The sequence below is a fragment of the Sus scrofa genome, chromosome 1 (assembly GCF_000003025.6).
Source record: "Sus scrofa isolate TJ Tabasco breed Duroc chromosome 1, Sscrofa11.1, whole genome shotgun sequence".
Taxonomy (NCBI): domain Eukaryota; kingdom Metazoa; phylum Chordata; class Mammalia; order Artiodactyla; family Suidae; genus Sus; species Sus scrofa.
In genome coordinates, this window is record NC_010443.5 from 99,524,051 (window position 1) to 99,538,805 (window position 14,755).

A 14,755-nucleotide genomic window follows, 5' to 3' on the forward strand; every position below is an offset into this window, starting at 1 on the left:
GCACAGTACTACCCCCTATCTATCTGGACACTCCACCAGCTTGGTGAGCAGGAAACCCAGGCTCATCCTCAGACCTTCGCTCTAAGGAGCCTCGGGGATGAGAAAGCAAGGATCTAAGAGAAGCTTGGTAGCCGTGCGCAGCTCAGCAGTCTTTCTGACTTGGTGTGCCCTGCCCTCAATGTCACTCTGCAGCCCTTGGGCCCTGGTTCTTGCCCACAGCCCTCTGCGGGCCCCCTCCCCCTCACTCAGGCCAAGCTCCTCCCTCTTCACCCTTCACTGGCAGCAGGGAGAACCCTGTCTACTTTCCCAAGGGCTTTCCCCTCAAAACTAGACATACATTAGGTGCAAAATACATTCTGGGTGTCTGCCAGGAGTCTGCATTGGATAGAATCTTAAGCTTAAATCTCTTAATTTTACAAATCTGACCCAAGGCGAAGGCTCTACATAGCATAAGGCAGAGACCATCCATGTAGACACCACTGGATTTTATTTCCCTTTAGCTTCTTGACAGTAAAATAGGCAGTGTGCTTGGTGGGAAGACTGATAACAGGAAGGCCTGGGGATCCCTGTTGCACCAGGAATATTCACGCTGCAGAGTCTAGGGACTTGGGGAGGTTACTTTCAAAACTGCTGAGTGTTTGCACCTTGGGCTTCCCTGCGACCATTTCCCACTCTTCCTCCGCCCTGCTAAATGAGAGCTCTCCCATCACTCCTGCAACCACTTGCCCCCCAGCCCCATGATACTCTAGTCCCCCCACCCCCTACCCAGTGGCTTGGGACCCCAGCTCTGGACAGCAGTCTCAGGTCTCTGCACTGTGCACTGGCACCAGTGTTCTGCTGTGACTTGACATTCCTGGGACATGTTCCCTTGGGTAGTGGCACCTCCAAGAACCTGGAACTATGAGCCAAAACAAACCCATGCATGGCCCTGGCTTGCCTGACATAGGCAGGATAAATCAGCGAAAACCAATACACAGCTGCTGAATTCACAGAACCAACCACCCTGAGGCACTGAGGTGTTCCTTTGAGAGGCAAGAGGAGAGGCCAGGACCCCTCCCAGGGCGGAGGACACTTCCATCATAGAACTGGCAGAGCAGTGCAGGACAAGCCACCTCCCCTATGTGCTCCTCAGAGCCCTGAATAAACTTGGCCTTCACCACTGGGTAGGGGAGTGAAGAGCTGGAACCCTCCTGGAGCCAGGGCCTGGGGGCTATGCTGGCTCCAAAGTCAAGGGCCAGGGTGGACCAAGGACACTCCGCTGCCTCTGGGATGGGGGTGTGGAGCTGGAGGAGGTCACCCAGGGGGTCATGAGAGCCGGGGGAGGGGGAACATGTTCCAACTGAGCATGTTGTTGGCAGAAGGGAGTTTTTGGCAATGGACACAGAGCCAAGAACAGGAGTGAGTGGTAAACACCAGGAGGGGAGGCTGGAGGGCCTGTGATGTGGCTTCTGTCATCTTGTCAGTGTCGCTTGAGGCAGGGACAACTGTCCCATCACCTTTACCACAACCTCACAGGTGCAGCGAGCCAAGGCACACACCTGCTACACTGAGGAATCCCCCTTCCCCTATCTGACTCCAGATGAAGGCCTCGGCTCTGAAAATGTCAGATAAAAATGTGCTGTGGATTTCAGTGTATTTTCACTCTGCCTTCCCGCTTTAGTAATTATTGGTTTTCATTTACAAAGGCAATAAAACTTGGAGAGTCCTTCTGGAAAGCAAAACACCTGCTCCTCCCAAACCATCAGGTCACAAGCCATCCTGTATAGGCAAGATGGGGGAGACCAGAAAGGAAAAGCAACTGGGCTCTTCCCTTTCAATACCCAGAATACCAGTTTCTACACCACTGGATTAGAGTTTTCACTACTGGGTTAGGGTTTCCATCACTTACCTCAAAAACCACCAAACCAGAAGTTCTGAAGATCATCAGACCCAACCTCCACCAATTCATTGGGCAGAAAACCAAAGGCCACAGTAATTAAATGACTGATACAACCCAGCTCCTCTATCCCCCATTCCCAAAGCTGCCTGGTTCTCTCCACGCTGGCAACTCAGGGCTCTTTAATATCAGGTAGAGGCCATGATAAGCTACACCGGGGAAATCTATGGATCCCGCCTGCTACCAAGCCATGTAGCTGTTATTGCTCACAAGCCATCTGACATGGTAAAGATGGCCCCTCTCTTTCTGGGATGCCTGCCTAGGGTCCTTCTCTCAGCATCCAGGAGTTCTGGGGTACCAAATCCATACCACCATCCCATCATGCCAATCCATAATACTCAATCTCTGCCAAAGGAGGCACACGTTCACCAATGTAGCAATCCCTGCCAGTCATGCTCAGGAGGTTACCTTCCAGTACTTTCTGGTATGCAGAACAGACACCAATGCTTCTCCAGCACACCAGACTGGCTAATCACAAATGTAGTTCCAGCCTTGGGATCTCACATGTTTCCTTGGACCACACAGTTGTCCTCTGGCCCACACCCCACACCTAGAGCTGAACTAACTCCATGCAGCAGCAGCAGCTTTACCTTACATTCTTCATCCAACAGGTCCAAGATGCCCAGCTTAGCCTCTATGAGGTCGATACAGGGTTGATTATCATAAAAATCAATCAAGGTCCAAGGGATCTGCTCCTTCATGTACTCCTCTTGCTCCAGCTTGAATACATGCTGGTGTAAGAAGTGAAAGGTCAGGGTGACGGAACCACAGACACACCATAACATTCAACTGCCCTCAGCCTCAACCACATGGATGCTAAATCCCAGAGGGTGGTACACCCTTGCCAGAAATTGCTGGGGGACACGTCACAGTTGGGACAGCAGAAAAGCTCAGTGAGATGATCCTCATTTCCAGGTGAACCCTTCCCTAGAATATTCTAATCATCACCTGCATTGTCATTTCTCAGCCAGCTCCAAGAAGCCTCAGAGCTGGCCTGCAATTGCACAAATACGCAGACGCTGAGACTCAAAGCCAAGCGGAGGACCATGGACCCTCTTAATCCAGCTGCTCCGATTCATACCTCCTTCTGAGCAGGGCAGCAGCTGCCTAAAGCTGGGGCACCATGGGGAAACCAAGGAGTCCGGGCTTTCTGTCACTCCCTGGAACAGAAAGGACACCTCCCAGCCCAGAAATCAAGCCTACCGAGTTGAACTGCTGTTGGAGCTTCTCGTTTGCATAATTGATACAAAACTGCTCAAAGCTGTTCACCTCAAATGTTTCGAACCTGGAGAATGAGAAGAGGAGAAGACAGAGTCAGGGATGTCTGCTTTTACCAAAGGGATCACAGGATCTTCAGCAAGGCTGCCTTTGTCCTCTACCCCTATCCAACTCTACCCTTAACCCCAGCTCAGAAGTTGTGCTGCTCTTGTGCCCAAAGAGACACTGCTACAGAAATCAGCAGGACAGAATTCTACTAAATTAGGAGAGGGAAGATAGTTTTGCACAATCAGAAAAAGTACCAACAGCAGGAAAATGTGGAAAAATCAGGTATAAAAAAGAGAAAGTCACCCATGATTCTGTCACCCTTGTTAACCACCAGCTATATTTGGGTACATTTCTTTCCGGTGATTTTACGTTTTTGAAGAAAAGTAGAATTATACAGAAATTTGTACCTGTACTTGTCAGTTTGTCAAACAAATTTTTTTGTTTGTTTGTTTTTTTGTTTTGTTTTGGTTTTTTTTTTTTTTGCCTTTTCTAGGGCCGCTTCCGTGACATATGGAGATTCCCAGGCTAGGGGTCTAACTGGAGCTGTAGCCACCGGCCTACGCCAGAGCCACAGCAACTCGGGTTCCGAGCCACATCTGCAACCTACACCACAGCTCATGGCAATGCCAGATCCTTAACCCACTGAGCAAGGCCAGGGACTGAACCTGCAACCTCATGGTTCCTAGTCAGATTCATTAACCACTGAGCCATGACGGGAACTCCATGTCATTTAACTTCTTATTTGTTATTTAACATTTCCTCATGTCACTGTTTTTCCAAAGCATCATTTGTAATGTCTGCCTCATGGACCATTGTGTGAGTCCGAGATGCTATTTTAGGCCTGGGGATTGCACAGGTGCCCAGGTGAGGGACAAGTGGGGCTAAAATTTAGTTGGTGGCTCCATCAAGTCTGAAAGAGTGTTGGCTCCAGAGGGTACATCTTTTTACAATTCACACAAAGCCTCTTCTGGGGCTGGCAGTGGCTCCCATGCAGATGAATCATAATTTAACCAATCACCTATGGCAGGGCATTTTGGTTCTTTTTTCAGTTTTTAGCAACTATCACTGCTGTGACAAATACTGTGTATATGTCTTTGAACTCACGATTCTTTTCTTTTCTTTTTTTTGTCTTTTCCTAGGGCCGCACTCGTGGCATGTGGAGGTTCCCAGGCTAGGGGTCTAATTGGAGCTGTAGCTGCAGGCCTACGCCACAGCTACAGCAATGTCAGATCTGAACTGCTTCTGTGCCCTACACCACAGCTCAGGGCAACACCGGATCCTTAACCCACTGAGCAAGGCCAGGGATCGAACCCACAACCTCATGGTTCCTGGTCGGATTCGTTAGCCACTGAGCCACGACAGGAACACCCATGATTCTTTTCTTAGGATGCTATTCTAGAAGGAAAATTACCATGTCAGAGACCGTTCTCTTATATAGTAGAGGCAAACTACCTTCCTGAAAGATGAAACCGATTTATTACCCTACCTCCATCCCAGCCTCCTAATGTATGAAAGCATCTTGTTCTCCTAATATTGGCTAAGGATTTTGTGTTTCAAATTCACATTGGACTTAGGGTTTATGTAAAATAGCATGCACCGACCTGAAGGGTATATTTCAACGATTTTTTGATAAACATTACACTGTGTGTGTACTGTCATAATCCAGATATAGAATATTTTTATTACCCCAAAAGTTGCCCTGTACTTCAATCAGGTCTGAACCCCTTTCCCCTCACCAGGAGTATTAGTGCGTGACAGCTCTTTGGTCAATAATGTAGATTAACTCGGGAGTTCCCATCATAGTGCAGTGGTTAACGAATCCGACCAGGAACCATGAGGTTGCGGGTTTGATCCCTGGCCTTGCTCAGTGGGTTAAGGATCCGGCGTTGCCCTGAGCTGTGGTGTAGGTTGCAGACACAGCTCAGATCTGGAGTTGCTGTGGCGTAGGCTGGCAGCTACAGCTCCAATTAGACCCCTAGCCTGGGAACCACCATATTCCGCAGGTGCGGCCCTAAAAAGACAAAAAGACAAAAAATAATAATGTAGATTAACTCTTAAACATCTTTGATTAGATAGTACATGGAAAATGTTTTCATTTGAATTTTAATTTCTTTGATTACTGATAGAGCTCAACACTTTTCTGGATGTATGTACTAGTTATCCATACTTTATTGTCTGTCATGGTAAAGTGTTTTTGGCTTTTAACTTGTGAAAAATGAACTCGTTTGAGCTTTTTGCACTTTTTTTTTCCAATTTTGTTGAATAAATATATTAAACATTACAAAAAAAAATGACCATCCTCAAACACTGTTGTCAAATAAAAGGACAATTAAATACAGAAAAATAGGAAGGAATAATCTCAGAATAATAAAAAAGATGAATAATTTAGCTGTAGCCCAATGAAGATTTGACACAGGTCCAGAGTCCAACATTAGGGAATGGTGACTGTAGTAATTTTTTAAGAGAGCCCTTTATACTTTAGAATATCAACACTGTTATCAACTGACCAACTGAAATGTCTGTAGAACTGTTGGATCAATGGAAGGGGGTGGGGGGTAGGAAGGGGTGGAGCCTGCAGGTGGGACAGGTAAAGAGATGAGATAAGCATAGCAGAGCCGGGTGCAGTCCCACCTACAGGCCTTGGATGCTACAATGAAGGCTTTGGATTTTACCAGGAGCAAAGGAGAGAATTTGAAGGATTTACAATTAAGAAATAACAACCAGATTTACATCTTAGAAACACTGCAATTTGTGAGAAGGTATGCATAACTGAAGGCAAGAGGTCGAGTAAGGCAGTTACTACTAGAGTAGTCATGCAGGCAAGATCCAATCAGGGCACGACTTAGGCTGGTGGTGGCCAAGTAATGGGACAGCTCTAAAGACAGAGAGGAAGGTAGAAATGAGAGGACCTCAAATAACCAACAAGGTGTGCAGATGAGAGCCACCTGTACAACTGTACCACTGAACAGATGTGGTCACCCACTGGGAGCATTGTAACATCGGCAGCTTTGGTGGCAAGCAAGTGGGGCCACCATGTTGGCAGAGCGAGGGCATCAGGCTGAGGGGGTCAGAAGGGGCCGAAATCTAGGAGGAAGGGGTACCTTTTTCTCATTCACACAGCAGGCTGAACGAGCTGGCAGGGGCCCTGTTAATAAGCACCTAGAGATCGCCAGGCCTCAGATGCTCCATGAGCTCTCACTGAATGCCCACGACCAACATGAGTAGGGGGCTATTACTAATCCCATCCTACTATTGAAGAAACTAAAAACCTTCCCAAAGTCAGAAAGGCAGCAGAGAGAAGAACCTAGAGAGAATGATTTCTGAGACACATTAACTCAGAAAGGAATAAAAGTTTCATTTAAAAAAGTTGATCTCAGACACGGCTCTCATCCTGTGTTGCTGTGGCTGTGGTGTAGGCCAGTGGCTACAGCTCCGATTAGACCCCTATCCTGGGAACCTCCATATGCCGAGGGTGTGGCCCTAGAAAATACAAAAAATAAAAAAACAAAAAAGTTGGAAGACTTTTCAGTGTGGCTCAGTAGGTTAAGAACCTGACACAAGTCTCTGTGAGGATGTGGGTTTGATACTGGGCCTCACTCAGAGGTATAAGGATCCAGCACTGCTGCAAGTGGCAGCGTAGCTCACAGACGTGGCTCAGATCTGGTGTTGCCATGGCTATAGTATAGGCCCGCAGTTGCAGGTCCAGTAAGACCCCTCTTAGCCTGGGAACTTTCATATGCTGCAGGTGCAGCCCCCAAAAGAAAAAAAATGTTTAACTTAGAAGATAGAGATGACTTGGAAGGGCTGAGGACACGAGGATAACTTCCCAGAGGAGGAAGTGTTTGAGCCCATGGAGATGGGGAGCCGTGTGACACTGATGAGAAACCTGGACTGGGGGCATAGCCTTCTTCAGAACCTTCAGAACCTTCACATAGATAGCCCTCTCACTCTTAGTATGGACAACTGAATTTTCTCAGTCTTATATAAAATTATGCCAGCTCTTCAAAATAGCTTTTACCCCCTAAGTGCCAACTCCCAAGTGGAGAGGCTGGATGCTGGTGGTGAAGGAGCAGTGCCCTATGCAGAAGGACCAGCCAAAGTAAGTACATCAGACATCCAACAGGGCCAGCTCAGTGCCCAGGAAACATCAGGCTTCTCCTCCTCCTCTGTGCCCACCTCCCCCACCAACCTGTGAGGCAAGAAGAAGGTGGAAATCATTCTGAGATCAAAGGAGACGACCACATTAAAGAACAGCCTTTGGTCATGCCCACGTAAAAGAAGTAATTCTAGGTTAATAACACAGGATCAAAGATGCAAAGTCCAAGCTGGAGGCATTGTAGACCAGGCAGGAGGGAGGCACTGTCTGCCAGTCATCACTGGGATCAAGGTCTCCCAGCCCCAGTAATGGTCCTACAGACGGAGTTATGTCTCTTGGAACCTCATTTCCTTCCTGCACAATCCCACCACACCCCAGGAGAGACTGCTGAAGACAACAGCCGAGCCCTAGAGGAAATTTAATTAATAAAATCCAGAAGAAAAATAATAGAGCCACCCCAGCAATTGGCGAGATAATAGCACCTGGGTGTGCTCATGGAGCTGTACTAAGGTTCACAGATAAAGGATTTAAATATCTCCCACTTGTCACTTTTTAAAGGTTTACATTGGTAGCACTCCACAAAGAACATTCTCATTAATTTGAGATGGCCCAAAATTAGCTCATAATTTCCCCATTTCTAAGGTATTATCTGGTAACAATTCCTCTGCCGTCTAGTGTAATTACTGCAATGCTGGAGGGCCAGAGATAAATGAAAGGCTTGGGTAGCTTGGAAAATGTCTAAGACGACTGACCTCAGAAAACTGCAGTTAGAGCGAGAGGGCAACTTCTCTAGAATGGAATTTATTTGTAGTCATTCTTACCATCAATAGAGATGACCTTTTAAAATAAACACAATGGGTCAATTTATAGTTCACAACATTAAAATATCACAAAGAAATTTGTATATGAGGGGGAACTGGATATCTCCTATAAAATCAATGTTGAGAATATTTAGATTAGAATCCTTGGATGAGAGGAAGATCAAAACACAGAACAAGATTTGATGCTGAGACCTGAGATGTGTACCCACAGTGGTTCCATTACCAACCCTATTTCAACGTTCTGCTGTCCTCAAAATATAATGGAAACGAGGACAATTCTCTTCTCATTCTATCCAACTTCAGGGTGAGGTAAGAGACATAGTGCCTCTATAAAAATAAGGTAGTGCCCACGGGAAAGTGAAACTGCAATAAAAAGAAGTCAACCATCACTCTGCGTTAATTATTAACCACAAACCACTCACTCCAGAGCAGAGAGGTAATGAGATGCTCTGAACCCTGGGAAACAGTTTTTCCCCTGGAACATGGCTCAAAAGGAACTAGAATTTCTTAGCTCCTTCCTGTCTTTCTATTTTACCAAGATCACTCTCTACCCTCTACCAAAGGCCAAAAGAGAAGATATGTGATATAAGTTAGACCTAGAAGGGGGGCTTCTAAGGAATGATTACTAAAAAGTCAAACAAATCCTCTCAAGGTCTCCCAAGGGCACCTTGAAGTCTAGGGAGATGCTTCTGATCTCCTTACTGAACAATCCCAGGGTACCAGCTGTACCTTAGAATGGCAGGACTTGAATTCTGCACCTGTGCTTCTCTCTATGCCCAGATGCCCCCTCACAGGACTTGTCCTTCAGGAAAAGCACAGTCCTAGACATTGCTCACTTCCCAAGGCCAAGAACAGTTCTTCCTCTAGAGGACCTAAGTCCATTCAGTCTGCAGTGTACTCCAATTCCTGGCTCCTCTCTGTGCCTGGAGATCTAATATGGGACAGGAAGATGTCCACCATATGGTAACCCTTTCCCAATCCATCAGTCGACTGTCCCAAGAACTGAAGGGCTGAAAAGAAGAACAAGTCATGGACCCAGCCCAGTGCAGATATTAGGAAGACAACAGGAAACCAGTATATGAAACCTCCCAAGTAGTAGAGATTTTTATGTGTTACAGGATCTTAAAGGAAGGTGAGTTCACAGGGGTGCTGGCAGAGACAGAGACAAATGGGACTATATCTGAGCTTTAAGAGTACGTAGTGGTGCCTGGCTCTAGGCATGTTCCAAAGGGCTGCATTGGAGCAATTCTAGAAGCTGAACTTGATTTGCAAGCATTCTGAGTCACAAGGCTCTCCTGGGAGACTCAGGGATTCCAGGGAGAACCCAGTGGCTTTGGGTGATGTGCTGTATCTGAGAACACTGGGGCCAGCTGTGCATGTCCACTCTGAAGAAGACATGTCCAGGGCTCTTCTGGGCCACTAAAGGCAGGGTCTCTGTTCACAGGCTGTAGGGTAAATTCTCTCCCCACACCCCCATTCTCCATGAAACCTTTCCATATGGGGCAGACAGGGGATGGGTAGTTTTCTCCAAATAACTAAATTTGGATTGTGAAATTATGTATAAGTCTTTTGATGAATGAGACTGAGAAAACAACGAAACAAAAAATTTCCATCAGAATGATGAAGGCAAATGATGAGCCTAAGAAATGTGCTTAAAATATACCATTAAAGGTAACTTAAGAAATGGTAATATTTGCAATTCATATTTATGAAAAGGGATTAATATCCAGAATATGTAAGTCCTGCAACTCAAAAACAAAAACAAAAAAACTTGCTTTAAAAAGAGGAAAAGGAAATTCCCGTCGTGGCGCAGTGGTCAACGAATCCGACTAGGAACCATGAGGTTGCGGGTTCGGTCCCTGCCCTTGCTCAGTGGGTTAACGATCCAGCGTTGCCGTGAGCTGTGGTGTAGGTTGCAGACGCGGCTCGGATCCCGAGTTGCTGTGGCTCTGGCGTAGGCCGGTGGCTACAGCTCCGACTCGACCCCTAGCCTGGGAACCTCCATATGCCACAGGAGCGGCCCAAGAAATAGCAACAACAACAACAACAACAAAAGACAAAAAAGACAAAAAGACAAAAAAAAAAAAAAAAAAAAAAAAGAGGAAAAGGAGGGAGTTACCACCGTGGCACAGCAGAAATGAATCTGACTAGTATTCAGGGGATGAGGGTTCGATCCCTGGCTTCGCTCAGTGGGTTAAGGATCCAGCATTCCTGTGAGCTGTGGGGTAGGTTGTGAACGTGCCTCAGATCCCACGTTGCTGTGGTTATGATCCCACGTTCCTGCAACTGTAGCTCCATTTTGATCCCTAGCCTGGGAACTTCCATATGCTGTAGATTCAGCCCTAAAAAGCAAAAAATAAATACATAAGTAAATAAATAAAAAGAGCCAAGAACTTAAAACATTTCTCCAAGAAGATACACAAATGGCCAAGAAGCATATGAAAAGATGATCATTAATTACGAGAGAAATGCTATCAAAACTAAAAAATGTAAGTATCACCTTACACCTACTATGATGGCTACTAACAACAAAAAAAAAAAAAAAAAAAAAAAAGAAAAAGAAAGAAAATAGTAAGTGTTGGTAAGAAGAAACTGGAATCCCTGGCACTATCGGTAAAAAAGGTAAAATGGAGTAGCTACTATAAAAAACAACATGAAAGTTCCTCAAATAATTAAATATAGAATTATCATATGATCCAGCAATCCTATTTGTAGTTATATATCTAAAAGGTTTAAAAGAAGACATATCTGCACCCTTTCCTTGTTCATTGCAGCATCATCACAGTAGGCAAGAGGTAGAAGCCACCTGAATGTCCATCAATGGATGGATAAACATAATGTGGTACCTGCACACAATGCAGAATCATTCACCTTAAAAAAGAAGGAAATCCTGTCACATGCTACCACATGGATGAATCTTGAGGATATTATGCCAAGTGAAATAAGACAGTCACAATAAGATAAATACTGCATGATTCTACTTACATGAAATATATGAAGTTGTCAAACTCAAAGAGACAGAAAGTAGAGTGGTAGTTACCAGGGACTGAGAGGAGGAAAGATGGGAGTTGTTTAATGGAGACAGAGTTTCAGTTTTTCAACATGAAAAAGTTCTAGAGATCCATTGCACAATAATGTGAATATACTTAACATTACTTGTATACATGAAAATGTATACATAAAAACGATTAAGATGATAAATTTTATGCTATGTGGCTTTTTAACTATAACTGAAAAATTTTTTAAAATCAATCTTTTTTTTTTTGTACTGAATAAAGGTGGATGCTAACTCAAAGTGTCAAGAGACACAGAAACTAACACAAGGGCAGAGCAGGGTATAAAATCCCAACAAATCCCATTTCCTGCTTCCTGGAGCCCAAACCTCCCTATCCACCCCTGCATTCTCTCCCCACATTAGGCAGCCTCAGCTTTAGGCAGAAATCTATCCTGCCTTGCTCCCAAAGTCTCCTAGGCCAACTGTCCTCATCAAGAATGAACTGGCCATAGCCAAAGCCTCCTGCTATTTTGGCATTCTGAAGGCTCAGGTCAAAGAAAATAAATGTGTATTTTGCCCCAATTGGAGCCATTTATTTCCTGTTGCCTCCAGGAGTAGAGAGGAATAAAGGATCACGACTGCAGTTAATCAAGCCTGTGGAGGCAAGTGCTGGTTAATGCATCATGGAAAGGAAACCCCAGCTGAAAGCTGACTGGCTCTCTCCAGTTAATTTCCATCCCCTGCCTGGTAAGAAACACCCTTCAAGCAGCTTCACAGATCCTTGTTAAGGAAAAGAACTTGGCTTAGGTTGGCTAAATTGCTCTGGGTGTTGCTTGCTTTGCACTTTTTTGGAGCTGGGGCAAGGGAGCAAGAGGTAGGAAAGCCATGTTTTCTCCCCAGGACATGGGGTATCTGGAGATGTTCACGGGACCCTGAGGGAAGGGCCTCTGAGCAGAAAGCTCACCGTGGTGCTGGAGGCAGCTGGGCCCCTGCAAGTGATTTAGACACTCACAGCCTTTTCTACCATCTGAACTAACCATCAGTCTGAACATAATGATGAGGGAAGGTATATGTGTATGACCCTAGCTCGTGCACTGCTTGCTTATAGATACAGAAGTGAGTATTTATTAGCTCTAGCTGCCGATTCTATAATAAGATTTTCAACATCTATAGAAAAATCTGGAGTGGCTCAGCTACACTATAGAACTCTTTCCAGGTGTCTCTAGAATGAGCCAGCCAGGCACTACAGTTCATCTGGGCAATTATCCCAGCTGAAGTCATCAGTGCCTGCTTGTAGGGGAGGGGGCAGAAATTCCACTCTTATGTGTCTGCTTTGCACATTTCTAGCCTAATTCAGAGAGGAAGACAACTCCCTATTCTTCTCTTAATCCGTGGGGTTTAATGTATTCAGAAACCTCACCCCACTCTCCTCCCCCTTCTCCCCAGCTTCCACATGCCCTCTTTTGCATACAGGTGACAAGGAGGAGTAAGAAAATCAAAGACATTAGGTTATCCCAAGGGCATCTTCCATGTGCATCCCCGTCCACCCATCCCGGGGCTGAGAAACGATGAGTGAGGCAATGAGACAGATGGTCCCCTCCCTGTCTCCAGGGTTTGATGGTCAGGGATGTGGATAGGAAGCTCAAAAAATAAAACATATTCTGGAGTTTTCAGATCCTATGAAAGATGACATGCTCCCTACAGAGAATCGCTACCCATAGCCATTCTGTAAAGAAAGCCTTAAGACAGGCATTTGTTTGAAACTGGAGGGAGGTTCTTAGAGAGGCAGAGTAGCAGGCACGAGGCCCACTTTCAGGCAGCTGCAAGCACAAAGGTCAGTGGATTCCTGCAAGGTGTCTTTTCTGAAAGACACCTCTGGAAGGTGTCTGAAGTCCAGAGGAAATAAGGCAGAAAGACCCCATGACTGAGGAAGGCAGACGACAGTAAATAGCTCAATGCCAATCCCAAATTTCCACCAAATGTTGCCCATTTTCTCCCAGACTGAGAAATGACATCATTGATCTGACAGATCAGAAACAGTACCTTCAGATTCAAGCCACCTGCTTTCCTGTGAAGATTTTGGTTTTAATCTCTTAAGAGTTCATTATATACCTTTCAACCAGAAAAGAGAGTCCAATTCATACAAGGATTTCTCAGCCGACCAGAACCACCGAGGAGCACACTTTGTATGTCCAGGGTCATCTGCAAGTGTTTTCTTGGCAACAAATGGTCCAGTTAGATGGCAGCTTCTAACTCAGAACTTCCCTTATCCAACTGCCTGCAAGGGTTTGAACCCAGCACTGAGCACCCCGAGGGATAGAGGAGGAGCCTCAAGACATTTCTCTCTCCCCAGGAGGGGCATGAATCACTTCCTAAATGTAACCATTTTATGACAAGGTTTGAAAAAGCAAATCACCTTCTAGAAAGAACAAGGATTTTTAAAAAAGAGAAAATGGGGAGTTCCCGTTGTGGCTCAGTAGGATAAGGACTCGATGTCTCTGTGAGGATGCAGGTTCGATCCCTGGCCTTACTCAGTGGGTTAAGAATCCAGTGTACACGAGTTCCCATCGTGGCTCAATGGTTAACGAATCTGACTAGGAACCATGAGGTTGCGGGTTCGATCCCTGGCCTTGCTCAGTGGGTTAAGGATCCGGCGTTGCCCTGAGCTGTGGTGTAGGTCGCAGACGTGGCTTGGATCCTGCGTTGCTGTGGCTCTGCCGCAGGCCCGCGGCTACAGCTCTGATTAGACCCCTAGACTGGGAACCTCCATATGCTGCTGGAGAGGCCCTAGAAATGGCAAAAAGAAAAAAAAAAAATCCAGTGTACAATATCACATGCTGTCACATATGGAGTCTAAAAAAAGACACAATGAACTTCTTTTCAGAACAGATAGTGATTCACAGACTGAAAAACTTATAGTTTCCAAAGGAGACAGGTTGGGGGGTGGGGGGATGCGCTGGGGATTTGGGATAGAAATGCTATAAAATTGAGTTGTGATGATCACTGTACAACTATAAACGTAATAAAATTCATTGAGAAAAAAAAAAGAATCTAGTGTGGTCACAGATGCAGCAATGGCTGTGGCACAGGCTACAGCTGCAGCTCTAACCCTGGCCCAGGTGCTTCTGTATGTCGCAGATATGGCAATAAAAAATAAATAAATAAATAAATAAATAAATAAATAAAAGAGAGAGAGAGAGAGAATGGCATAGTGTGCCCAGAAGGAAACACAAGGGCAGGAAACTCCCCTTGAGACTGGTACATGGCCCATGCTGCTGGGCCCTGCGAGGGGATCTGTCCTCCCTAGAAATCTGTCGGATGTCCTCAAAGGAACCCATGGCCACACTCAGATGAGGGAGATGCAGAGGTCAGCAGCTGGCACCCGAAACAGGAGATGGAGTTCAGTGCCATGAACAAGGCACTTTCAAACTACTGACAAGGCTTTCCTCTGATCTCTCTCCCCTTTGGGTTGTCACAGGACCTTAGAGAAAATAAACTCCATTATAAAAATTAAATGGCAAATATAAGCACAAAATCCCAGCTTCCACATACCTGACCAACACCTCCAGACCCTGCAGCACCAGGAGCCCCACTCACAGAGACCTCCCCTGCCCCCATCAATAAGCAAAGCATCTCCCTGG

General features: G+C 45.7%; 1 protein-coding gene across 5 annotated transcripts in view; it reads right to left on the reverse strand.

The window, feature by feature from the left end:
- Nucleotides 1-14,755, reverse strand: part of MYO5B (myosin VB) — a 392,693-nt gene that overhangs the window by 105,809 nt on the left and 272,129 nt on the right. For all 5 annotated transcript variants that reach the window (XM_021093027.1, XM_021093023.1, XM_021093008.1 and 2 more), the window contains exons 11-12: nucleotides 3,140-3,221; nucleotides 2,527-2,667 (exon numbers count right to left, since the gene is read on the reverse strand). In XM_021093027.1, coding sequence (XP_020948686.1) covers nucleotides 2,527-2,667; nucleotides 3,140-3,221 — 223 coding nt within the window. The remainder of the gene's footprint in view (nucleotides 1-2,526; nucleotides 2,668-3,139; nucleotides 3,222-14,755) is intronic.